The following is a 27,450-nucleotide window of genomic DNA, read 5'->3' as shown; positions in this document are numbered from 1 at the left end:
TGATAAAAACTCTTCTAAGGTCCCACAAATTAGGGTGCAGCTGAGACCAGATTCCAACCAGCCCTGAGCAGAGGAAGTAAAGTTCAGATGAAGGGCACAACCAAGAATTTCATTTTTTAAGTTAAAGACTCTCTTTCTTCTGTACAGTTTGTACAGAGTAACATGAGTAAGATTCTTATCAGTTTCATGCCTCTCACTGTATTGTAGAAATTCCATAAAGGAAATGATTGTCCTCTTTACATGATGAATGTAACAGAACACTTATTTGTGTTTCTGGTGTGATTACAAAAGGAAAAGTCTTTTGCCTTATTTTTAGGCTTCAGTGGAAAATGTAGTTAAATATAAAAAGTAAATTAGAGAAAAGTTTTGCTTAGGCAGTGAAAATCAGTAGAAACTTACCAGCTACATCCTTCAAACTAACCACAGGTATAGAACCAGGGAAAATGAATGATAAACCCAGTTATTAGTAAGACACAGACTGCTTGGGAAGCACATTTCTACCATTACTCAATTACAGACATGTCCAAACACAAATCCATTGTTCAATTGACAATCCTTTATTATAGGTAAGAGTCCAAAATCAGTCAGTGTAGATGGGTGAAAAACTAAGCTAAAACAGCAAAAACTGCAGTTTCATTTGGCAAAGGCCTACACTATGCAGAGAAATTCATGGGAGAGTGAGATCCCATTCGATACCATGACAAGAAAAACAGCAGCCACTATCTCCCATGACCACCAGCCTGGGTGTGTCAGCAACACAGACAGAGCCCCCCATCCCATCCTCTGATCTGCTAGCTCACTTATAAAAAGTGACCATGAATTCTTCAATGAAAAAGTCAGTCAAATATTAAGTTTTCTCTCAAAAGCAATAAAATCACAAAAATCAGCTAAGATTTGAAATTTAGGGTAAGCTAGTACAATTTCCTGCTTTTAATGTATACATATTTTAGATTTGACAATCTTTTCCACATATGGTCAGATAGGTTTATAGAAGCATTTCAACATATCAAATTAAAAAGCTGTTAATTCATGCATTTTATGACTTCAATTAATTATTCAAATGTTTAGACTTCAGTGCTGCTAATGACACTAAATTCAATGCCACGTTCGTTGAGTCTGTCAATCAACTTTGTTCTGGAGAAAGCTGCTCCGGGTGTGAAGACTCCACCCCTGCAAGACAACAGGATGAACACAGTGCACAATGTCCAGCTCCAGCCCCTTCCTCTGCTAGCATGATCTGCTGGACAGCTAGCTATCAAATCAATGCAAAACTTATAAAAACATGATTCTTGATTTCATCATGGACGTTTTTGGTTCCATTTCTAAAACCAGCCAAGTGAGCAAGTAGCTATTATTCAAGAGAAAACTAGTACCTAGCAAACCTGTCTAGACTGGTTCAGTGATAATGAGACTGTTTCCACAACACTGGTGTGTGTGTGTTGGAAGGGGCACATGGAGAGTTATCAACCCAAGTAACAGTTGCTGTTTATAAAGTCAGCCCTGAGACTCAGGAAGATTAAATATATACATGCGTGCGTGCTTAAGTCACTTCAACTGTGTCCAACTCTTTGCGACCCCATGGACTGTAGCCTGCCAGGCTCCTCTGGGATTCTCTAGGCAAGAATACTGGAGTGGAGTATTGCCATGCCCTTCTTCAGGGGATCATCTCTACCTAGGGATTGAACCCATGTCTCTTATGTCTCCTGCACTGGCAGGCGGGTTCCTTACTACTAGCGCCACCTGGGAAGCCTCTAAACACACACACGGACAAAATAAACTTAGGTAATCAATTACTAATAAAGCATAAACAGGACAAACAGGATGAAAAAGAAGTTTCTTTTACATATAATGGCTACCATTCAGAAAATGCTAAATATTTTCAAAGGGTATACAAATATTTGAAGAAAATGTAATTAAGTTTCACTTTATATAATTTTTATGTTTATTACTCACTAGTTTCAGGTCATATCTGATTTGTTTCTAAGCCTGCAAGCCTATGCTTATTTGTAAAGCTGGCCTTCTTTTAGGCTAACAGCTAAATCCTCCAGTAAGATAGTGCCAGCTGGATATCATTCAGCATGGATTGAGGGCTCCTGCCAATAACACTGAACTATGGGGACCTTTTTTTGAGTAGCTAACTTTGGATCTGAGTTATTTTTTCAAAGGAACTGAAGCCAACTTACATGGCTCTCAACTTCTGTCTCCTCTCATTTATTTCTGCACTGTTCCTAGAAGTCAATAAGGAACTGTCCTCACTATTTTAAGCTCACCTCTCTTTTTGGATCAAAGGTAAACCCAATGCCTGAAAACTGAACCAAAATAAGCTAAAATATAACATAAATGGAAAAGATATCTTTAAATTTGAAGAAAACCAGACTTACACCTTAGGAAGATCAGAGGCATCATTTAGAAGGGTCATGGCTGCCTGGACCATGGCTATGGGGGTAGCTACATAGCCAGCTTCTGCAGAAAACAGGTGATCAAGAAAAAGAAAGCATCCATAAACTAGACATTCAACAGCACCCAAAAATCAAATGGTAGATTTTATATCTTAGTGTACAGAATTTTCTTAATACTCTGTTCATGAAATAACAAAAATAACAATTAACATTTATATAGTCCTTATTAAGTGTTAGGAACTGTATTAAGTGCTTTAAATCTATTAAACTCATTTAATTCTCTTAACAGTCATACAAGGTTAGTACTATTTTATATCTATTTTACAGATGAGGAAACTGAAGCATAGAGAGGTTAAGTGCCTCATTCACATTCACAGAGTTAGACAGTGGTTGAACCAGAATCACATGCGGGCAGCTGGCTCAAGTCCACACTCTCACCAATGATCCTAGGTTTATTCATACACTGTGTGATCTTTGCAACCCCTTAGACTGCAGCCCATTCAGCTCCTCTGTCCATGGGATTCTCCAGGCAAGAATACTGGAGTGGTTTGCCATTTCCTCCTCCAGGGGATCTTCCCGACCCAGGGATCAAACCCTGGTCTCCTGCATTGCAGGCAGCTTCTTTACCATCTGAGTCACCAGGGAAGCCCAACTCATACACTAAACTGACCTTTATCAAATACACTAAACTTCACTTTAAAAAACAGACTCAGTTTCTTAAAGGACAACTGAGTAACTCTCAAAGAAGTCTAACTTTGAGAAGTAACTTTAAAAGAACCAGTAGAACATTGGTGTTTATATTCAAGTCAAATAAGAACATAGCTTATCCTAAAAACCCAAATGGAAATTTAGAAAAAATGCGCGATGCAAAGATATCTTTGCTACTGGGCTTGATTAAAACTGTACACCAGATGCCTGTGATCTATTAGGAAGGACAGTAATGAAACGTAACTCACAGTGGGACTGTCTCTGTATAGTTCTCTAAAATTTACAGAACTAGTAATTGAATGTTCTGGGGTGACAGTTTTTTAACAACGTATCAAAACTTTTACCCTCTCTGGAAAAACACACATATGCACACATTTTACAAGCAATGTCAGGGTGATCACAGACTCCAAAGATAGCTTGGCCCACAGCCTTGATTATAATTATACTACTGTTATAAGTAAAAGGCTTTAAAGTGACCCTTGAGTATGAGAGTAGAACAGATAAATATCAATCAGCCCCTTGTATTATATTAATAATATATTAATATATAATATATATATTATATAATATATAATATTATATAATATTGCATTATATATAATATACATATAATATATAATATTAATATAATCAGCCCCTTATATTAAAAATTCTATTCAGAATTACTGAATCATACTGAAAGAAAAAAAAATCAGAGAGAGGGATACAACAATAAAACTGAATGACACTAATAATTCCAATCCTTCTTTTGACAGAATTATTTATCATTATTAACTTAAATAACTGGGCAAATTTATTTCTAAAACAAATTTTAAAAAGAAATTATGACTAGTACACCACTTTATAGCTTAAGACAATGTAAAATTCCCAAACGCTCTTAAGTCACGTGTGAAATACCTGGTCCTTTCACCTGAGTACAAATTCTGATATTTGGTTTGTTCTTAACAGGACAAATGCCTTGGCTGAATCCTTGACCAAAAAATGTCATTGTAAATGATGAGGCATCAATCTGAGGAATAGAAAGCAAAGAGTTTATTAAATAAATATGTCATTTCCTCCTTGAACACAATAAAACATTCTATCAACATTATACTTCATATAAGACATTTTAATAGATAAAAACAATCAATATATTCTATTAGATAGAATATCCTGTCATCCTTAACCAAACATGGAACAAAAAATAATTCTTTGAAGAACCATAAGTCTTGCTGACTGGTGTAATGTTCTAGGGACAAAGGTAGTGAGGAATAAAGCTGAGTTTTAGTGAAGAATAAAGATGAATCTTAGGCTGTGGCTGAAAGAACAGCATCACTAAAACAGGCAGTTTCAGAGGAAAAGCTAGAGGTAGTTTTTATTTTAGGACAGAATATGTTACTCTGGCTTTAGATATGTTTGAGGTGAGAAGACAAAAATAGTCAGCAAGTAATGGTAATATGGGCCTAGGATATAGATACAAAACTGCTCCATTTAGAAGTATAAAAATTTGATTCAAAATTAGATTATAGAAGATTTATCCAAGCATCTGTCATAATCACTAAACTTAGAAATAAAGTAACAAAGCCGTGGTGAACAAATTTTTATTAAGTATAAACCAAGGGTCAGACATTATGTTAGGTCCTGAGACACAAAGTATTTATAAAATAAAATATACGGCATTTCTAGAGCTTAGTTTAGGGGAAGGGGGAAGATTGTGTGTGTGTGTGTGTGTGCGCATACACACACACGTGAGATCTAGTTACAATATGAAACATGAATTAGAAGTACAGGGCTAGTTTAGTGGAGAGCATTATTAAATTTACTGATCAGGAGGCCAGGGTTTTGAATTGTATGTGTATACATGTGTGTCCTCACAACACACATACATTCTAATAGAGAAGTTTATTACAAAGAAAAGTAAGGTAGGTACCAGAAAGGAGAAATCATTATTTAAATGCAAAACCAGACAAGGTTGCTACAAGAAATGAAAATTACAGCCCATATCTCTGATGAATATAAGTGCAAAATGAAAGCGAAAATCAGTCAGCTGTATCCAACTCTTTGCGATCCCATGGACTGTAGCCCGCCAGGCTCCTCTGTTCATGGAATTCTCCAGGCCAGAATACTGAAGTGGGTAGCCGTTCCCTTCTCCAGGGGATCTTCCCAACCCAGGAACTGAACCCAGGTCTCCTGCATTGAAGGGGGATTCTTTACCAACTGAGACACCAGGGAAGCCTCAACTTCCTGTGCAAAGCCCTCAGCAAAATATTAGCAAACTGAATTCAACAATACATTGAATGGACCGTAAGCTATAAGTAGGATCTGGCTGTCATGCTAGTGGTAAAGAACCAGCCTGCCAATACAGGAGGCATAAAAGACATACGTTCCATTCCTGGGTCAGGAAGATCCCCTGGAGGAGGGCATGGCAACCCATTCCAGTATTCTTGCCTGGAGAATCCCATGGACAGAGCCTGGTGGGCTACGGTCCATAGGGGCACAAAGAGTCAGACACAACTGAAGTGACTTTGCACAGCACAGCACATACTATACTTAAGTAGGATTTAGTTTAGGGATGCAAACATGGTTCAACATCCACAAATAAGTAAATGTGATATTCCACATTAACAAAATAAAGGATAAAAATCATATAATCATCTCAAACACAGGAAAAGCACTTGACAAAATTCAACATTCATTTATAATACAAAGTCTCAACAAAGTGTGTATATAGAGGGGATATATTTCAACAGAATAAAGACCATATATGACAAACCCATAGCTAACAGCATACTCAATGGTGAAAAGCTGAGAGCTTTTCTGAAAACTTTTCTTCTACAATCAGAAACAGGACAAGAGCACCCACTCTTGCCACTTCTATTCAACATAGTACCTGGAAGTCCTAATCACAACCATCAGACGAGAAAAGAATACGAAGAGTCTAAATTGGAAAGAAGTAAAATTGTCACTGTATGCAGAGGTCATGATATTACATATAGAATATCCCAAAGATATCACCAAAAAACTATTAAAACTAATAAATGAACTCAGTAAAGTTGCAGGACATAAATACAAGGTTAACAAAGAAATTTATTGCATTTCTATACACTAAAAACAATCAGAAAGAGAAATTAAGGAAACAATCTTATTTACAATCCCATCAAAAGGAATAATACCAAGAAATAAATCTAATCAAGGATGTAAAATACTTGTGCTCGAGAAACTATGACACTAACCAAAGAAACTGAAGATGACACATATATACCATGCTCTTGGATTGTAAGAATTAATATTGTTAAAATGACAATATTACCCAAGAAAATCTACACAGTCAATACAATACCTATCAAAACACCAATGGCATTTTCACAGAATGAGACCAAATAATTCTTAAATTTGAAGTCAAAAGACCTCAAAGAGTCAAAGTAATCCTGAGAAAGAATAACAAAGCTGGAAGTATCATCTTCTCTAATTTCAAATTACAGTACAAAAGTACAGTAATCTGTTTTGTATGGTACTGAGAACACCCTGGTGGTACAGGGGTTAGAACTCCATGCTTCCACTGTGGGGAGCATGGGTTCAATCTCTGGTTGGGTAACTAAGATCCTGTAAGCTGTGCAGCGTGGCCAAAAAAAAAAATCTCAAACCAGTATGGTACTGGCACAAAAAAAACAGACACATAGATCAATGGAACAGAATAGAGAGCTCAGAGCTAATCCCACACTTATATGTTCAATTAATCTACAATAGACAAGGCAAGAACATACAATAGGAAAGACAGTCTCTTTAATAAACCATGTTGGGAAAATTGGACAGCTACATACAAAAAATCAAACTGGACTACTGTTTCACAACATATAGAAAAATAAACTCAAAATGGATTAAGAACTTAAATGTAAGACTTGAAACCACAAAACTCCTGAGAGGAAAACATAGGTAGTATGCTCTTTGACATTGGTCTTAGTATTTTACTTGATGTCTCCTCAGTCAAGAGAAACAAAAGCAAAAATAAACAAGTGGAACTACATTAAACTGAATTTTGCACAGTGAAATTATCAACAAAACAAAAAGCCTGCCTACTGAATGGAAGAAGATATTGCAAAAAACGTATCCAATAAGGAGTTAATACCTAAAATACACAAAAATGTATACAACTCAACCAAACAATCTGATTAAAAATGAGCCTGAATAGACATTTCCCCAAAAATACATACAGGTGACTAACAAAACACGCTCAATATTAGTAATCATCAGGGAAATGCAAATCATATGATCCAGCAAGCCCACTTCCAGATATTTATTTGAAGCAAACAAAAACACTAATTTGAAAAAAATATATGCACCCCCATGTTCACTGCAGCGTTATTTACAGTAGCTGAGATATGGAAACAACCTAAATGTCCACTGATGTGTACACACACACACACACACACACACACACACACAGAGGAATATTATTCAGCCATAAAAAAGAATGAAATCCTGCCATCTGTGATGACATGGATGGACTTCAAGTAAAGTAAGACAAACATAAATACTGTATGTTCTCTCGGTGAGAATGTAAATTGGTACAGCCACCATAGAAAACAGTATGGAGGTTCCTTAAAAAAACTAAAAACAGAGCTACCATATGATCCAGAAATTCCACACCTGGCCATATATCCAGAAAAAAGGAAAACTTTAATTCAAAAGATAAATGCACGCCAATGTTCCTAGCAGCACTGTTTATAATAGCCAAGACATGAAAATAATCCAAGTGCCCATCAACAGACAACTGGTTTAAGGAGACGTGACATGTATGGTGGTGGTGGTGGTTTAGTTGCTAAGTCGTGTCCAACTCTTGCAACCCCATGGACTGTAGCCCACGAGGCTCCTCTGTCCATTGGATTTTCCAGGCAAGAATACTGGAGTGGATTGCCATTTACTTCTCCAGGGGATCTTCCTGACCCAGGAAATGAACCTGGGTCTCCTGCATTGCAGGCAGATTCTTTACCGACTGAGCTGTGAGGGAAGCCAGTGATATGTATATATACAATTAAATATTACTGTTAGAAAAAAAGAATGAAATACTACCATACCATATGCTATGGTATTCACTTAGCATATCAAACTAAGTGAAGTCAAACAGAGAAAGACAAATATTATATGATATCATTTATATGTAGAATTTAAAAACTGATACAAAATATAAACAAACTCAGACATAGAAAACAAATCTATTGTTACCAAAGAGGAAAGGGGAGGCAGATAAATTAAGAGTAGGGGATTAACAACTACAAACTTCTACACACAGAATAGATCAACAACATGGATTTACTGCATAACAGAAGGAACTATATTCAGTACCTTGTAATAACCTTTAATGGAAAATAATGTGAAATATATATATATATATATGTGTAACTAAGTTACTTTGCCATACACCTGAAACTAACACAATATTGTAAATCAACTACACTTCAATAAACAATTAAATCTGACCCTGTTATCACCTTCTTTAAAATACTTCCCTGACTGGACTGCTTTGGCAATGATTCTTACACCTGGGACTTTATATATCAGAATCACTCAGCGAGCTGTTTTCAAATACATGTTTTGACCCTGGCATTTGGACATTCTGATTCAGTAGGGGCCTCATAGTAGAGATCTCAACTTTGGGAGAGACCTCAAAACAGATGATCAGAGATTCAGGTTTGATTGCTGTAGAATGTGGCTTGGGCACTGGAATTTTTGAAAGTTCTTCAGCGATGTTAATGCACACTCAATTTCATAAAAGCATTATTCAAAATAGACAAAAGAAAGAAGCAACCCAAATGTCAATGCACAGATAAGTGGATAAGGAAAATATGGTATATACAATCAGCCCTCTGTATCCCTGATGAACTAAACTGGTTAACATGGGAAACTTTATGTCGTGCGTATTTTAATTTTACCACAATTAGAAGGAAGTGGCAGAGAAGGGAGACAGGAGAGAAGAGAGAGAGAACTAAGGTAGCTGTGATGGATTTGGAGAAAAACCTAGAGTGATGCCTACGTTCTTGATTGGGCAGATGATAGTGCCACCAACTGAGATGGGAAACATGGAAGGAAGAAGAGGGTTTGATGGAAAGAAGTTCAGATTTTACACGCTATATTTGAAGTGCCTAAAGCGGTTGTATTGAGGATACTGGACAGGTGACAATTCAGTTTACCTACCATGGGAATCCAGGGTGTGTGAAAGAGGAAAATGGAAGTAAGTTTGGGAGAGGGAGACAGAGGAGGTAGAAAGGACTAGATAATGAAGGAGTAAAATTGAAGAGTAAAAAATCTGAAATTTCTATGATGTAAAGAGAACACAATTTCTGGAGCCAAACAGCTCAGTCCTCATTTAAGCCTGGCCATCTACTCACTACAGGACTTTGGCAAATTTCTTAGCCTCTCTGTTACTTATTTTTCTCATTTATAAAATGGATATAACATCTCCCTCAAGGAGTGTTTGAAAAGATTGAGTAATCTAATGCATATAAAGAACATAAGAATGTCTGAAACACAGTAAGTGCTTCATCAAGTCTTAGCTATTATTATCACTGCACTGAGGAAAAGTAAAAACAAAATTAAGAAAAATATTATTTTAGAGACCTGGATACAAAGGAAAGGGTTACCTGTTTTTGTGTTGGACCTTGTTTTGAAAAATAACCAAAGGAGAAGAGCCATGGGAACTAAAGGGGGGAAAAAAATACCTTTAGTCATATTTTTAAAAATTCATAGAAAATACTTCTATAGGTTTAATTTCATAAAAACTTACTTTTATGAGAAGTTGCCTTCCAATGCCAAACCTCACAAAGAATAAAAAGAAGAGTCCAGCAAACATCAGCTTGATAACAGAAGTGATGCCTCCCACAGTTACATAAGCAGCATATTGAACCTAGATGAAGAATATAAAATCAGGAGGTTATGCCTTTCTTAGACCAAGTAATACAAAAATGTTAGCTACTAATAACTTACTCTATAGTCAGAAACATCAAATGAAGGCAGTTTTCACTTTATGAATGTGTTATGCTCTAAAAGCTTGTTCAGAAAACAGACGCTAGAGGGACGTTTTTAAGAGGAATTGTTGCAAACAATAATTAGCTCCCCCTGCTTGAACACAAATATGAAAAGTTCATAATCATATACCTGAGTTTAATAATTATACATTATAGAATGTATACTCTACTTACAACCTCCTTAAGAAATTTTTTTTTTAACTTGAAATAGTTTCCTCTTCAAGTCTTGGCAGTAGGAATAATGACTTCCCTCACCAATGGAGTAGGATGGTACTCCAGAGGTAGCAAGAAGGGAAGAGAGAAGAACCCAGACATCTCCATAAGCAACAGAAAGAGTATTCTAGCAGCTGAAACTCTCAACAGGACTGTTGGGTGATTACAACACCAGGATTTCCTGCACTGAACTTGCTTCTACTGTCTCATGTACAAAACATATTCAGGTCAGATTTGAATTGTGGGAGGAGGCTATTACCACTCCCACAAAATGCAAAATGCTCTATACTACTAATTCTTTATGCTCCCAGAAACTGAAACACACACTATTCAACTCTTTCTTTTTTGGATTTCAGTACAGTTCAGTCACTCAGTCGTGTCCGACTCTTTGCGACCCCATGAATTGCAGCACGCCAGGCCTCCCTGTCCATCACCAACTCCCGGAGTCCACCCAAATCCATGTCCATCGAGTCGGTGATGCCATCCAACCATCTCATCCTCTGTCGCCCCCTTCTCCTCCCGCCCCCAATCCTACCCAGCATTAGGGTCTTTTCCAATGAGTCAACCCTTCGCATGAGGTGCCCAAAGTATTGGAGTTTCAGCTTCAACATCAGACCTTCCAATGAACACCCAGGATTGATCTCTTTTAGGATGGATTGATTGGATTTCCTTGCAGTCCAAGGGACTCTCAAGAGTCTTCTCCAACACCACAGTTTAAAAGCATCAATTCTTTGGCGCTCAGCTTTCTTCACCGTCCAACTCTCACATCCATACATGATCACTGGGAAAACCATAGCCTTGACTAGACGGACTTTTGTTGGCAAAGTAATGTCTCTGCTTTTAAATATGCTATCTAGGTTGGCCATAACCTTCCTTCCAAGGAGTAAGCATCTTTTAATTTCATGGCTGCAGTCACCATCAGCAGTGATTCTGGAGCCCCAAAAGATAAAGTCTGACACTGTTTCCACTGTTTCCCCATCTATTTCCCATGAAGTGATGGGACCAGATGCTATGATCTTAGTTTTCTGAACGTTGAGCTTTAAGCCAACTTTTTCACTCTCCTCTTTCACCTTCATCAAGAGGCTCTTTAGTTCTTCTTCACTTTCTGCCATAAGGGTGGTGTCATCTGCATATCTGAGGTTATTGATATTTCTCCCAGCAATCTTGATTCCAGCTTGTGTTTCTTCCAGCCCAGCGTTTCTCATGATGTACTCTGCAAATAAGTTAAATACGCAGGGTGACAATATACAGCCCTGACATACTCCTTTTCCTATTTGGAACCAGTCTGTTGTTCCATGTCCAGTTCTAACTGTTGCTTCCTGACCTGCATACAGGTTTCTCAAGAGATAGGTCAGATGGTCTGGTATTCCCATCTCTTTCAGAATTTTCCACAGTTTACTGTGATCCACACAGTCAAAGGCTTTGGCATAGTCAATAAAGCAGAAATAGATGTTTTTCTGGAACTCTCTTGCTTTTTCGATGATCCAGCGTATATTGGCAATTTGATCTCTGGTTCCTCTGCCTTTTCTAAAACCAGCTTGAACATCTGGAAGTTCATGGTTCACATATTTTTGGATTTATAAACATAAAAATCCTACATTAAGCTGATAAAGGAACTGAAACAAACTAGAATACTCTTTATTAAAAAATAAATCATATACACTTACAGGTGACTGCTCTAAATTTTCATGCAAGTAACGCTGAGTCCGCTTCACAACAGACACATCTGCTCCCAAGAAAGGAATGGAGTAACTATTGAGTTCTCGGCAGTAAGAAACTGGCCACCTGCAAGACAGACCCATGTTGCATCTTTTCCATTTACACTGACCACAACTTTAACTGGTAAATTTCTGAATAAAAACCTTAACTCTTGCTGAGGCAATCAATGATAACAATAATGATGGCAGATCTGCTCTTCATTAAAATTTACTTTAGTATTTGTCCTTTGTTCTCTACATTTGCACCCAAATAAGTGACAAGTTAGAACACTAGTATTCTTCATACCATGGGCACTTAACACATACATAATTTAACCATGTTTTGTACCCCAACAATTTCCCCAGATAATGATAAGAACACTCATTTCAATAGCCAAACTCTGAGTTCAGGGTTCTCACATATAAATACTATTAATAAATTGATTAATATACATAAGATCATCACATTTTTATTGCATAAAATTTAACTGATGTTTAATTTTGATACTGATGGTGAAGAGTCAAAACTAATTTTTCCCAGAATCCAAATGCATTATTATATATGAAGTAGTTAAACTTAGTGTAACATATTAATTTTATTTTATTTACCTTTGACAACAACAGTGAACTCACTATAAAAGTCTCTAGGCTGTTTTAATAGCATATGTTATTAACAGTCAGATAAACAACCATATGCTTAGATAAACTGAAGAACAGATTTTGAGATAATATACCTTCTTTTCAATTTTGGTCCAATAATTGGGACAGGCTTCATATCTGACTCATTTCGTAGTTTTCTCAAATTACTCTTATCTCCAAAACCATAAACTGCTGACTTCCAGGTACCATCATGAATGCACAACCCCTAACAAAATAATTCAAGAGTTAAAGAAACATGTAAACTCATACAACACTGTAAATCAACTACATTCAAAAAAAAAATTAAAATATTAGAAAGAAACATGTCTTAAGGGATAATTACTAAAATGTAAAGTCAAGTCATTTATAACTGATACAAAGAACATTTCATCTTATTTGAGCAAGGCATAATCTCTAATTCAATAATTTTGAGATGAATTTTTATGACCGGCTAGGCAGCAGTAACATTCATTAGTACAATCATATTCACTATTTACACCCTTTTTACATACTACATATTTACAATATATGCCCTTTCTTCTTTCCTCCTACCATTATTTATACTCTTTTTAACAAGCCAGTGAGTTTCACTTCATCATTTTCACTTAACTATTACTGATTGCTTTAAGCAGGAACAAAGAAATAATAAAACCATCAGAAGATTCATGTTTTCACATAATAGCTTTGATGAAACTGAAAGGTAGAGAGATATCAATCTAACTTCCATTTTGTTACAGATTAATCACTTCTGTTTTGCTGAAACTAAAACAGAGCTAAAAGTCTTCTGAGTTTAATTCGTGAAAATATTCTCAATCTATGCCTAGCCAATTTGACCTATTTGCAAAGATTTCTTAAAATCAGGAGAAAACAGATTTTTAAAAAACCTAAGAGTATCTTCTTTTACAAATAAGCCATTAAAAAGATAAAAATTACATCTCATTTAAAAAACCTTTTACTTTATTTTGCTAAAAAATAGAAAAGTGCACAGAACATAAAAGCATAATTTAATGTAATTATGAGGCTAACATCTATTTAAGCCCAGAAAGCCCTCCTTCTTTCCTGCTTTTGTGATAATCAAGAAAAATCCTTTTTTTTTTTTTTTTTTTAGTTTTACCACCCAAGAATTCATTTCTAGACAGTGTAGTAAATTTTGCCTGTTTCTAAATTTTATAGATATGGAACCATATAGTGTATATTCCTTGAGTTTTGCTTCTTTTGTTCAAAATTGTGATGTCAGGATTCATCATGTGTTAGAAATACCTCTCTACTCCGCAGCTGACCTTAACATTTTCTTAATGGTGTCTTTGATAAAAAAAATACTCAATTAAAAATGTTTAAATGTATACAAAAATACTATATAGCATATTAGAAACTTGCTAAGAGAGATGATTTTATAAGTTCTCATCACAAGAAAATAATTATAATAAGTATGGTGATAGATATTAACTAGTGGTGGTCATTTTGTAATACATACAAATACTGAATTATGTTGTACATCTGAATAGTATAATGTTATATGTCAATTATACCTCAATAAAAATAAATTAATAAAATAAAATATATTTCTTGGCAAAAAGAAGCCATTCCTGACCTTGAGGCCATGAAATGTCACCTTCTAAAAGCTTAGTGTTTTGCCTTATTCATTAAGGTCTATAACCCACCTAAACTTGATTTTGTACACAGTGCAAAGTATGAGTCCGATTTCATTGTTTCTCCATACCCATCATCTTCTGAAACGACTCTTTACCATAAATCAAGTGCTCATATATGCACAAACTACTTTGAGCTCTTTATTGTTCTATTGACCTGTTGTTATCTCCCTGCCAATATTACACTCTGACTTGATATTCAAGAGCACTGTTCTACCTTATTCTCCTTTAAGAAAGTGTTGTCTATTTTCAGCCCTCTGCATTTTCATACACATTTTAGAACTAGTTTGTCAAGCTGCACACCAAAACAAAACAAGCAAAAAAAAAAAAACCAAATCTGTTTGAGATTTTGATTGGAATTATATGGGATTATAAATCAATTTAAGGAAAATTGACATCTTAACAAAATCGAGTATTCCAATCCATGAATATGGTGGATTCTCATATTTACTTGCCTTCTTTAAGGTCACTCAATAACATTTTATAGTTTTATTCATAGAACTCTTATACATTTTGTATCACTTATTCTTAAGTACTTGATTATTTTAATCTTTCAAATTTTTGGCTGCGATGGTTCTTTGTTGCAGCACACAGGCTTCTCAAGTTGTGGTGTGTGGGCTTCTCTTGTTGTGGGGGCCAAGCTCTAGAGCACACATCCTCAGTAGTTGCTATTCATGGGCTCGGTTGCCCTGTGTTATGTGGGATCTCAGTTCCCTGACCAGGGATTGAACCCACGTGCCCTGCATTGGGAGACAGTTTCATTTGCGTGTCATCCTTGCGCAGGGGCCATGCTAATCTTCTCTGTATCGTTCCAATTTTAGTATATGCGCTGCCGAAGCAAGCACTGGGAGACAGTTTCTTACCTACTGGACCATCAAAGAAGTCCCCTAAAGTACTTGATTTTTTAATGCTACTATAAATGGTTTCTTTTTCAAAACAATTCATTTTCTAACTGTGGCTGGTATATAGAAATGCAACTGATTTCTATATTTCTGTTTTCCATTCTAGTCGCCTAGCAATAATAAAGACTAGGGTGGAAATAAAAAAAAACAAAGAAAAGAAAAACAAAAAAGTCAATGAAACCAAAGCCGGTTCTTTAAAGAAACCCATCAAATTGAAAAACCTTTAGCTGGACTGACAGAGAGACAGAGAGACAGAGATAGAGAGGGAGAGGGCTCAAATTACTAAAATCAGGAATGAAAGAAATGGCATTACCAATCTTACAGAAAGAAAAAGGAGTATAAGGAAATACTATGAACAGTTGTATGCCAAACAAATTAGATAACCTAGATGAAATGAACAAATTCTTAGAAAGACACCGTTATGGATCAAATTGTGTCCCTGCCCCAAATTTGTATGTTGAAGGCCTAACCTCCAGCACCTCAGAATGTACATTGTTTGGAAATACAGTTGTTGCAGATTTGACTAGTTGAGGTCATACTGGAGGAGGTGGACCCCTAACCCAAAATTACCACACACACACATCATGTGAAGACGAAAAAGAGGTCTGAGTGATGCATCTACAAACAAACACCAAAGAGTGCCAGCAAACACTCAAAGCTAGGAGAAAGCATGGAGCTCCCTCACAGTCCTCAAAAGAAACCAATCCCGCCAACATCTTGATCATGGACTTCTAGCCTTCTAGCTAGATCTAGACTTCTGGCCTTAAACATTGTTTCCCTTGTTTAAGCAACCCAGTTTGTGGTACTTTATTATGGCAGTCCTAGGAAACTAACACAGACACAAACTACCAAAACTGACTTGGGAGTATACAGAAAATCCTAAAAACCTGTGAGAAGTGAAGAGACTGAATTCTTGTTATCTCTTCACTGATTTCTAGTATATAATTTCTAGACTATCATCGTATTATAGTCTGAAACATACTCTAAAACAGCGACTGGCACACTATTTCTATAAAAGGTCAAACTGAGCATTTTGGGCTGTGTAGGCCACATATGGTCTCTGTTACACATTATTCTTTGTTTTCATTATAGCTCTTTAAATATATTAGAATTATTCTTAGCTTGCAGCCATATAAGAGCAGGCCATGGGCTGACACCTGCACGGGAGCTGCACTATCCAGGATGGAAGGCATTATACAGCATATACGGAAAACCTGCATCATCGTGGGAAGATGTACTGGACAGCACTGTCTTGAGAATATGATTTCAATCCTCTGAAATTCTTTGAGTCTTGCTTTATGGTCCAATACATTGTCTATGATTCAATTTTTACGTAAAGTAATAAAGCTGAAGGGGAAAAGTAGGAGGAGCAGCAGGAGGAAACCAATCCTGGGCCAAGGGATGCATAGAATCAAGAGAGTTATCTTTGTCCATCCTTGGGAAATTAAGGTTTCATATTTTGCTTAAAGGGGAATGAGAAGGAGCTGCATTGATTTTGATGTTTTCAAATCTTTGGTCCTGATCAAGCCCCAACTTTGAGTCCTTATAATAACAGGACTTAACAATATTTATTGAGTGGTTACTAAGTGTCAACCACTGTTCTGCTTTATATTCATTGACTAATTTAATCCTCATAACAACTACATGAAGGAGGCAATATTATCATTTTGTATTACAGATCATCTCCTGCTGCTCTTTCAAAAGAAGCCTCTTTTTTTTTAGCGCTACTTGTTTTCTCATTATCTCCCTGTAATGGACATCTGTTTTTGTCAGTCCTACACTGGTCCACTGCAGGGAATTTTTAATTCTGCTACCCTGTCTTCTACTTACAAAACTCTCTTTCCTATTTGGAATTTGTTCCATGGTGTTCAGAAGGGCTTGGCCCTATGATCCCCCCTCCAGAGGCCCATGACCCAGGCCTGGGCTATCCAAGTACTCCATTATACCCCAGGTCTCACTGTTTGGCTCAAGAATGACCAAATAACCCAATACTTGAGTAATCTTCCCTAGTTTTGCATATTCAAACTCTGCCAGCTGTTCCTGGGAGATCATGAACCTTAAGTACAATGTATATCTGCGGCCACCAGCACTTCCCCACCATTGTGAGAACCTACACTGAGGAACACAGAATTACTGAAGAGACACGAAGAGGACAAGGGGAAAAATGAGTTCTGATAACATCCAGAACATCCAGATCCAGCCATACGGTTTACCTGCAGACATTTGGTTACAAGAATCAGTAAATTCTTTTCTGGTTTGTTGGTTTAAACCAGGCTGAGTTGGTTTTCTATAACTCATGTTCCCCAGAGTTCCAAGCATGTTTTTCATTCTCATTTCTGAGCTTTTGTTTGAGATTGCTGCCTCTCACCTTCCAAATGCTATTCACTTTTTAAGGTTCAACTTAATAAGGCCTTTATGAGGCACTCTCAAATCACTCAGTTCCACTATCACTTCCCTTTCCTCTGATACTTTAGTGGATATTATTTGTAACACAAATTTTAGCATGTTTTACAGAGTTCTTTGTGTCCACCAATCTGAACTCATAATCCAAAGGAACAGACCCATTACTGAAAACATGCTCCACACCATCCTACAGTTACATCTTGATTAAACTACTTCCTCTCCCTTATCTACATCTCCTCAGCACCAACCTTTAGAATTCAGTCCATATCCCAGCTTCTCCAAAGACTCCATGATTTCTGGCCTCCCAGGTAGATATATTCCCCAGTCTCAGAATCCTACAGTATTTCACCTGACCTCTTTAACAACAATTTTTGTCTCCTGCTAGTCTAAGTTATTACCTCTTTAAGGGTTTGCATGTTGTTCATTTATATGTCACACTATCTTGCACTATTGCATATACTTGCATTACACAATATCTGAAATACTGAGTATTTTTTTAAAGAGAACAAATACTTATGAAGCCTCAAGTGTAGACACAGAATTGGGTTAAACACTATTGGCAATAAAAGTACTACCACACAACATGGTCCTATCCCCAAAATGCAATTATCTTATGTTCCCAAATAGACCATAAATTCAGTAAAATTACATTTACATCATACACTTCCTATATGGCCACGAGAGCATCCAACTCCAAGTTAGGCACATAATAAAAATGCACTGATTTGCACTAAGGTGATAATTTTCTAGGGTGACAACATTTTACCACATAACAATGACAGATGCTTAGTGTTAGGATGAAGGTAGCTCATTCTAATATAATGAATTGTACAATTGTTTTAAACAAATTCTATTTTAAGTCAAAATAATTCTCAGCAATCTTTAATTTTTAAAATTAAACATAGTGACTTTCATGCACTAAAAATTAGAATTGTATATACAACTGAATTGACCTAAACCATTTTAACAGGCAAGTATCATTTCCAAAATGTTTTTTCATATTAACATAGAAAACATGTGACAAACAAAAACTAACCTCAGGTCCTGAATGTATGGTCAGGAAACTTTCCACAGCAGTCAGTGTACCTAAAAGAGGGGGAAAATGGTAAAAGTAAAATCAAATAAAAATCTATTAACCCAGGACAAATAATAATAAGCTATTCCTATTCATTTAGGGAGTATTTTTATTAAGCTTATAACTGATATAATCAGGCAAATCTGTGCTATAACAGTATTATTAGGTTACTGTAAACAGATTTAAGGAGCAGCTAAAGCCAGATAAATTATCAGAAAAAAAGTACTAACATAAACTAAGTGCTGGTACTGACAAAATCTTTTCTAGCAGTCAAACTGACACTGCAAAAAATCTCTTCCAAAAGGCAATAGTTTAGTTCATTCATTCTGGAAGCCCATCAGTTCTCAAAACAACACCTATGAAAATTATTCTATTTTCCAATATGAAAGCTTTCAAGAAGACTCATTAGTAGTGACTTATAATAAGTGTACAGAAACCTTACCAGAGTGGGCCTTTGTGATGGCTTATTAAACACTTAAAGTAAAGCTGTTTAACTGAAATAAAAATGTAGAAAGTAAAAATAAAAGTAGAAAACCAAGGCCAGAAAAAAAGGGAAGAAATCAATTATATTAACCATGAGGACTAACATATATGTAGAGTGGTTAAGTATTTAATTAGTCTTTGAGCTTATTGAGAGCAGTAAGACAAAAAAAAAACATAATGGGCTAGCTAATTCTCAAAATGTGATAAAATGAATTACATCCATTTCTTAAGAGACAGTATTTCCAGTTTTAATTCCAAGAGAAAATTAAAGCATGAGGCCTTAGAAAGCTGACAATGAGTAAGGTAATGAATAACTATGTCATCCACAATGATGTTACACCAGAGAAGAACTAAAGCCACATAAACATCTTTCTTAACACAATGAATGTCAGAAAGCAGTAGCCAACATCATACTTAATAATGAAACACTAGAACCATTCCTAATAAAGAGAAGGGCATTAATTGAACAATTTTAAAATATCTGACAAAACCAAAAATAGATCATTAAAGTCTAGCTCACTGGAGAGGATTCTGAGAGCTGTTAAGAGAATGTGGCCTGAATATATGGCTCTGTGATCTAACCCTATGCACAGGAAGAACATGCACCACCTCATATGTATGTAACAAAATGTGAACCACGTGAATCAACAATTAGCTGGGGTATTTGCTAAAATACTGACTCCTAGGTTTCAGTATCTGAAAAAAAGTTTTTTGTTTTTTTTTTTTTTAATAAATTTATTTATTTTAGTTGGGGGCTAATTACTTAACAATATTGTAATAGTTTTTGCCATACATTGACATGAATCAGCCATGGGTTTACATGTGTTCCCCTTCCTGGACCCCCCACCCACCTCCCTCCCCATCCCATCCCTTAAAAAAAGTTTTAAAACAAATCTCAAAGTAGTATTTCTCCTTTAAAAGTAAAAAAGGACCTATCCAAAATAACAACTACTAAGTATTTAAGAATAACCTCAATGAGAAACGTGTAGGAACATCATGAAAAAAAGTCCAACCTTTTTTAGTAAATGAAGATTTCTAGTAAGTTTGTTAACAAACGTAAATATACTAGATCCATGGGTTGGAAGACTAAATAAGCATTTAAAAGATGCTCAATTCATGACCTTTTCTTTATTAGGAATGGTTCTAGTGTTTCATTGTTAAGTATGATGTTAGCTACTGCTTTCTGACATTCATTATGTTAAGAAGTATTCTATTACTCAATTTCTAAAAATCTAAAATCAGTAAATGGTATGCCTGTGCATTATATTTGTTGAGCTTCAGTTTCAAAGCTACCTTTCTAACATAAACTGGAACACTTTCCATCTTTTCAAGCTCTGGAATGCTTTATACAGAACTGGACTTAACGGGCTTCAGATCATTTTCTAAAGGGACATTTTTTTGTATATGTATGACATTAGTAACTTCCATTGTTTTACTACATTAGTAATTTTTTCCCCATTCTTATTGTCTCCATTTTTATACATGAGCTAAAAAAAAAAAGATGTCAAAACCTTTGTTCAATACTTTCTAGCTTCGTTCATTAAAAAATTAAAACTTCAATTTAGTATGATACTTTAAGAGTAGTAATTCCTAAACAAAGCAAGTTTGAATTTATAATGCCTGCTAAAAAATTTTTCCAGAAATTTTACAGCTATAACCACAACTAGATTCAAAAAATGGAGAATTCCTTCCTTTAGAACACTTATAGTACTATCCATACCTCAAAAACCAATAGTGTCAGTAGCATTTTCTAACATGCAGAGTTATACTAAAACAAAGTATGTGTTTTAATATTACCCATTAATAATTACATTTCTTTTCCCAAGCAGATTTGAGTTCATCACAATTACCAACATGAAATCACTCTATTTTAAATTCCATTATTGCTTATTGATCAATAATTACCATTCATTTTATTTCTGGTATATATTACTCCCAGATCTGCTGGAATGGAGTCAAAGCCACTGCTTCCAATGATATAAACCCCCTTTTCTGCAGCTTTCTCATGATACTTCCAATACATTAGTTCCAGAAACTAAAGATTCAAGACAAAAGATCTAAATCAGAGCTACATAGAAACATCTAGATCAATATTAAAAAACAAAGCAATTAAAAAGCAAATTTAAATTTAAACAATTTAAAAAACAAAGCAATTAAACTGTGAAAATGCTAACTAAGATGCCTCTGCAGCAAAACATTAACTGTCAAAATAGTCAGCACTTATTCAGCAAACATAGCTACTTTGTTCCAGGTGAGAGATATGCTGATCTGAATTAATTCATTTTTTAAAACTATTTTTAAATGTAAAAGTAATTGTTATTATGAAAAATTAATATAAAAAAATACAAAGAAAGCCAAACAAAGCTACCCCACATCACATCTTCCTGATGAACATCATTACAAACATGTATCTGTGCGCATATATAAACAGAAAGATAAGAATGGTCAGAAAGGAGGGGATGCAAGAAGGTAGTAACGTCTGTTCAAATTCTTTGCCTATTTTTTAAAGATTACTTTTTAAAAACAATTTTAGATTTACAGGGAAAAAACTGAGTAGTAGAGTGTTCCTAGGCACTCTGCACTCAGCTAACCCTATCATTTCATCTTTCACATTAATGTGTTATAATTAATGAACCAATATTGATACATTATTACTAACTGAAGTTGAGTGCCTAAGAATTGATGCTTTTGAACTGTGGTGTTGGAGAAGACTCTTGAGGGTCCCTTGGACTGCAAGGAGATCCAACCAGTCCATTCTAAAGGAGATCAGTCCTGGGTGTTCATTGGAAGGACTGACGTTAAAGCTGAAACTCCAATACTTTGGCCACCTCATGCGAAGAGTTGACTCATTGGAAAAGACCCCGATGCTGGGAAGGATTGGGGGCAGGAGGAGAAGGGGACGACAGAGGATGAGATGGCTGGATGGCATCACTGACTCGATGGACATGAGTTTGGGTGGACTCTGGGAGCTGGTGATGGACCGGGAGGCCAGGCGTGCTGCGATTCATGGGGTCGCAGAGTTGGACATAACTGAGCGACTGAACTGAACTGATACTTTGTTTAGGTTTCCTTTGCTTTTGCCTAATGCTCTTCTTCTATCCAGGATCCCATTCAAGAGACCATTCTACATTTGGCTGTCATGTCTTCTTAGGCTCCTCTGGCTGTGACGGTTTCTCAGAGTTTTCCAGCTTTTTATGACCTTTACAGTACTGCCCAGGTACTTGGTAGAATGCCCCTCTTTGGGAATTTATTTCATGATTTTCTCATCATTATAGTGAAGTTATAGGTTTTGGGGAGAAAGATCACAGGGGTAAAGTGCCATTTCATGATGTCATATCAACAGTACATACTATCTCACAAATATATGGTTATCAAAGTGGGAGGGAGGGTGGGAGAGAGGGATAAATTAGGAGTATGGGATTAAAAGATACACCACTAATATAAAATAGATAAAAAATAAGGATTTGCTCTATAGCCCAGGGAACTATATCCTATAATGGAAATGGATCTGAAAATACATATAGCTGAAACACTTTGCTATACATCTGAAACTAACACCATATTGTAAATTAACTGTACTTCAATTAAAAGTAAAGCGTACATACTATCAACATAATTTATCACTGTTGATGTTGACCCTGAATACCTGGCTGAGCTACTGTAAAGCTTTTCTTTTTCCTTCTCCTTTCCATACTGTACTCACTGGAAGGAAGTGACTGTGTGCAGCCCACACATAAGAAGGAAGGAGTTATGTTCCCTCTCCTTGAGGGCACAGAAGCTACGTGAATTACACGGATTCTTTTTGCACAGATTTGCCTCTTTTCCTCCCTTGCCCTTTTTCTAAACTGAGTTACTGAAATTTGCATTTTCGGTGTACACACTTTCTGGATCACTATTAGGTTTTGATACCACATTCATAGTACTTTACAAGATAACTTGGAAGCTTTTCACCATTTTCTTTGTTCTAGAATATTTTAAATAAGAGTCAGTTTTTCTTACATTCACGCTTCTGACTTCTTCTTGCATCAGTCTTGGTAATTTACACTTTCTCAGCACTTTCCAGTATCACCAACTGATAAGCTCTAAGTATGTATATACTATACTGGCACACTGATGACAGGACTGAGATTATAGGGACATAGCAGGTTACAGTTATAAAGGAACTAGTGTAGCTCTGTTCTTTTAATACTCTACTCCCTGCAGTCAGGCAAACCTCAGTTCAAGTCCTAGCTTTTTGACTTAATGGTTGTATGACTCCGAGCAAGTTTTATTTTAATTAATTCTGTTTACAGCATGCGGTAGTGATATAAATCAACACATACTATACACAAAGGCTTTGAAAGAAATCAGGTTGTTGGGAACAAATTCAGAAAAAATGAAGCGAAGACCTCATCACCATGCTCTCCTTCAAGCTTTAATGCAATACCATCTTCAAATGCTAGGGAGGAATCATTACCTTCTAAAATATGTCTAAAAAATTGCACCATTTTTCATGCTAACAGAAGTTGTATTATTAATTCTGTTCTCCTTTCATTTTACATACCTGAGGTTCTCCAGAGATGTCAATACAGCTAGTTCCATTTTCAATACATGCTTTTATCACAGGTTCTCCATAAAATCGGTACTAGGAGAATAAAGAAAACCAACAGTTTACTCTTACTTGGCAAGCTTAAATGAAGGAATACCATTGAGTTTTGGAGGTACAGTCTTGGTTAACAAGAAATCAAATATTAATCGTCTAAATAGAAAAAGAGAAAATAATATAACTGCAATATACTGACACTCACAATGTAAATAAAGGACTGATGGAATTATCTCTAACTGAAGATAAACTCGGAAGTTTCATAGAATGAATCAGTGACTCATTTGAGTTGAATTCTAAAGAACAGTAAGGATTTGCCAGGAAAAAGAAAATCCAAACAAAAGAAAAATTATATGTAAAAGTGTAAAGAAGAGTGATGCTCAAGATACCTGAAGCACAGGATATTTCAAAGGGAAGTGTTAAGAGATGAGTCTGGAGAGAAATACTTGGGCCAGATCAAGAACGACTCTAAGTGCCATGCTATCAAGACTGAACTTTATCTTTTCTTCATTGCTGAGCCCTCCTGGAGGATTTGCAACAGCAGGACAGTGATGAAAAATTTATAGCACAGACGTATCACTCTGCCTGTGGCATCAGAAAACAAAACTTATGGCAGGTAAGAAATGAAGGACAAAACTAAGGAAGGGGAAGGATTTACTAAGGGTGAGATATATTTAAGAGAAATGATTTGACTTCCTGATTAGTAGGACATGGAGGCCAAAAACCAGTGGCTGTATTAGACAAAATAAAGAAAAACAGGATGAAGGGGTTTGGAAGGGATAAGTTTAATATTGGACACAGTAGATAATCTGAGTGATTTTATCACCCAAACTATTTGTTGCTCAAACTCAAGGAATTAAACATTTAAAAACTGTATATAATAGTTAATACATCAGAGTCAGTCCCATTTTAAAAGAAGTATGATGGATATTTCCTTTTGAGGGTAGGGTAGAAGAACAAGCTCCTCTGCTTCTCTCACTCCTCACAGCAAAAGATGGAGAATGGAGACGGTCTGCTTCTTCTAGACTTTAAGAAACAGGTAAAAGGACACTTAAAAGAAAAGACAGGGCACTACAGGGACTGACCTTTTCAAGTAGGTTACAGGCTCCTCTCTACCTAACTCCACAGCCTCATCGCCACAGCCTTCTCTCCCCCTTCTTAAAAACAGCAAATGACACTGGAATGACAGGACTGGGAACGTGTGTTTAAATTCTAGTTCATCCTCTGCCACCGCTGCTGCTGCTGCTAAGTTGCTTCAGTCGTGTCTGACTCTGTGCGACCCCATAGACGGCAGCCCACCAGGCTCCCCTGTCCCTGGGATTCTCCAGGCAAGAACACTGGAGTGGGTTGCCATTGCCTTCTCCGTGCTTTAGAGCAGTGATACCCAAATGCTTTGTCCTCTGCCACTAACCAACGCTAAAATTACTGAAGCACTTCACTTCTGAGGCAACACAGCATAGTGGAACAAACAAGAGCTTTCAAGGCATCAAGACCTAAGTTCACATTTTAAATCCATCACCTACTAAATTGTATGAATTTATTTACAAATCACAGACATGGATTACTATACTAATATACATTTTTAAACATATTCTATTTTCTTCCTGTACTCAATGATCATCTTAGGTAATATTTACACATATCCATTTGAAACTCATTTAGTGACTTCCTTTGCCTCCTGGTTATTTTACCCCCAAATATCTCAAGTTACCAGTAGTCTACTTGTGTCAGAATCACCTGGGCCTTCATTAAACCTGCTGGTTATTCAGTCCCACCCCAATGCCCTCCAGTAAGAAGTTTTCTGGGGTAGACTCCAGGAACCATCATTATAAATAAGCCTCACTGGTGACTCCAATGTACATTAGAGGTAGAGAAATGCCTCCCTAGACATTCTCCCCAGAAAATCTCACCTACTTTCTGGATTTCAATTAAAACATGTACGCTGATGACTTCCAACTCCTATCTTCAGAGCTGCTCACTAATGAGGTTGCCTCATCTGCGGCTTCTGTCATAAAATTCAGGATCCACAAAAGCACAGAACATTTGGCAAAACTAATTTCATTTAGGCTTCATTTTCCTTCCTCTGTTTCCTCTTCATCTTGATTTCGTCACTTATTTACAGAAATAATTCCATTATAATTCCATTACGTATTTCTTGTCTTAACTTAAAAATATCTAGCATACACCTCAGTTTCAACATGTCCAAAATCAGATTCATCATCTTTCTCTCAAAAGCAGTTTTCCTCTCTCCACTTCCGAGCGTAGAAGACCATAAAGAATAATGCTTAAAAGTATTCATTCAGTCATTTTCTGTATATTTTGACATACTGCTTGTTTAAAATGCCTGACTAGTTCTACACATACCATTTGGTTCTCATGAAAGAGACCCTCACAAAGTAGAGAAATGGGTTTAAAAAAATATCTTCAAAGAAACAAATTATGACACCAAAACCAGCAAACTGGCATCTACCTTGGGAGAATAATCCATATTACCAAGTAAAAACAACCTTCACAGTAGAGGTTAAGGAGCAGAATGTTTTGGAGGCAAAAAACTAGAGAAGACTGTAAACCATCCAACTGGAAATATCCAGAAGGCAATTAGATCCACCAGTCTGGAGTTTAAGGGGTAGGTTTTCAGTGGAAATAAGTTAATGTAGGCATCATCAGCATACAGACAGTATTGAAAGCCATGGATTTCTAATCTTTCTGACTATAACCCTAAAAAATTCATTTCACATAGTGACTCCACACACAAATGTTATCTGACATGAAAGCTTCATGAACTAACACTTACCTTTATTACGTGTAATTCATCCTATTTTCTACTTTAGTCTATCTGATTATTTTCTTTCTACTGCCTAGTCTTAATCCACTGAATTGATTTCACAAGGTTTAAAAAATACTGGCCCAGTTACAATTTCTGTTTGGGGTAATGAAAATGTTCTGGAAATAAAGTGCTGATAGTTCTATAAGACTGTAAATGTACTTAATGTTACTAAAGTATATACTTAAAAATGGTTAAAATGCTAAATTTTATGTTATATATATTTTACCACAATCATAATCACATTTCAAAATGGTCCAGCAAATGTAAACAGAAAAGAGTTTCTAAAGCTTAAGCTCATAGGCTTAAGGCCTATGGCCTCAGAGGATAAAAAGGATAAAAAACTGGTGGGGGAAAAAAAAACACTAGGAAAGGGCAAGAATTTAGAAACTAAATGAAGAAAGGAAAAAGTGATCAACTGGAACAAATGCTGAGAGGTTTGACTAAGATGAGCAATGAGAACTGACAGCTGGATCTGACAGGACAGGGATGCTGGCAGAGTAGTTTCATTGAAGGCCTAAGGATAAAAGCCTGACAAGACTAGAGAGAGGAGAAGGTGAGGAAGAGGAGACAGTAAGTAAAAACTCATTCAAGGAGTTTTGCTAAAAAAGAGGCACACAAAAATGTGAGTAGTTAGAAGGGTATGTAGAACCAAGGGGAGTTTTTCTTTAAATGAGAGATATAATTCCACATTTGTATGTTGAGAGGAATAATCCATCAAGATGGAAAATTTGATGATAACAAGAACACATGTAACTAAAAACCTGTAACTATAAAGTCTTTGAATGTGGTGCCCAACAGAAGCAGGGGCAGTTTTTCCTTATAAAAGGAGGTAAGGCAAAGTCAAAGTATAATACAGGTAAGTAGGTAGTATA

At 36.1% G+C, this 27,450-nt stretch overlaps 1 protein-coding gene and 1 non-coding gene across 2 annotated transcripts in view; both read right to left on the bottom strand.

Moving 5' to 3' along the window:
• Nucleotides 1-539: 539 nt before the first annotated feature.
• The window catches only part of SCCPDH (saccharopine dehydrogenase (putative)), a 31,223-nt gene continuing 4,312 nt past the window's right edge, over nt 540-27,450 (bottom strand). The window contains exons 3-12 of the mRNA XM_081486900.1: nt 23,713-23,793; nt 21,075-21,204; nt 18,648-18,697; nt 12,753-12,883; nt 11,989-12,106; nt 9,868-9,987; nt 9,725-9,781; nt 4,005-4,116; nt 2,382-2,463; nt 540-1,170 (exon numbers count right to left, since the gene is read on the bottom strand). Of these exons, the coding sequence (XP_081343026.1) occupies nt 1,065-1,170; nt 2,382-2,463; nt 4,005-4,116; nt 9,725-9,781; nt 9,868-9,987; nt 11,989-12,106; nt 12,753-12,883; nt 18,648-18,697; nt 21,075-21,204; nt 23,713-23,793 (987 nt within the window). The 3' untranslated portion in view covers nt 540-1,064. The remainder of the gene's footprint in view (nt 1,171-2,381; nt 2,464-4,004; nt 4,117-9,724; nt 9,782-9,867; nt 9,988-11,988; nt 12,107-12,752; nt 12,884-18,647; nt 18,698-21,074; nt 21,205-23,712; nt 23,794-27,450) is intronic.
• Nucleotides 15,049-15,151, bottom strand: LOC145508050 (U6 spliceosomal RNA). The gene has a single exon (XR_014055319.1). It is a non-coding gene; the product is annotated as a U6 spliceosomal RNA (small nuclear RNA).

The sequence above is a fragment of the Giraffa tippelskirchi genome, chromosome 5, assembly GCF_054371585.1.
Source record: "Giraffa tippelskirchi isolate mGirTip1 chromosome 5, T2T-mGirTip1v1.2.pri, whole genome shotgun sequence".
Lineage (NCBI taxonomy): Eukaryota > Metazoa > Chordata > Mammalia > Artiodactyla > Giraffidae > Giraffa > Giraffa tippelskirchi.
The sequence above is the reverse complement of the archived record's forward strand: the minus strand, read 5'-3'. Positions and strand labels throughout refer to the sequence as shown.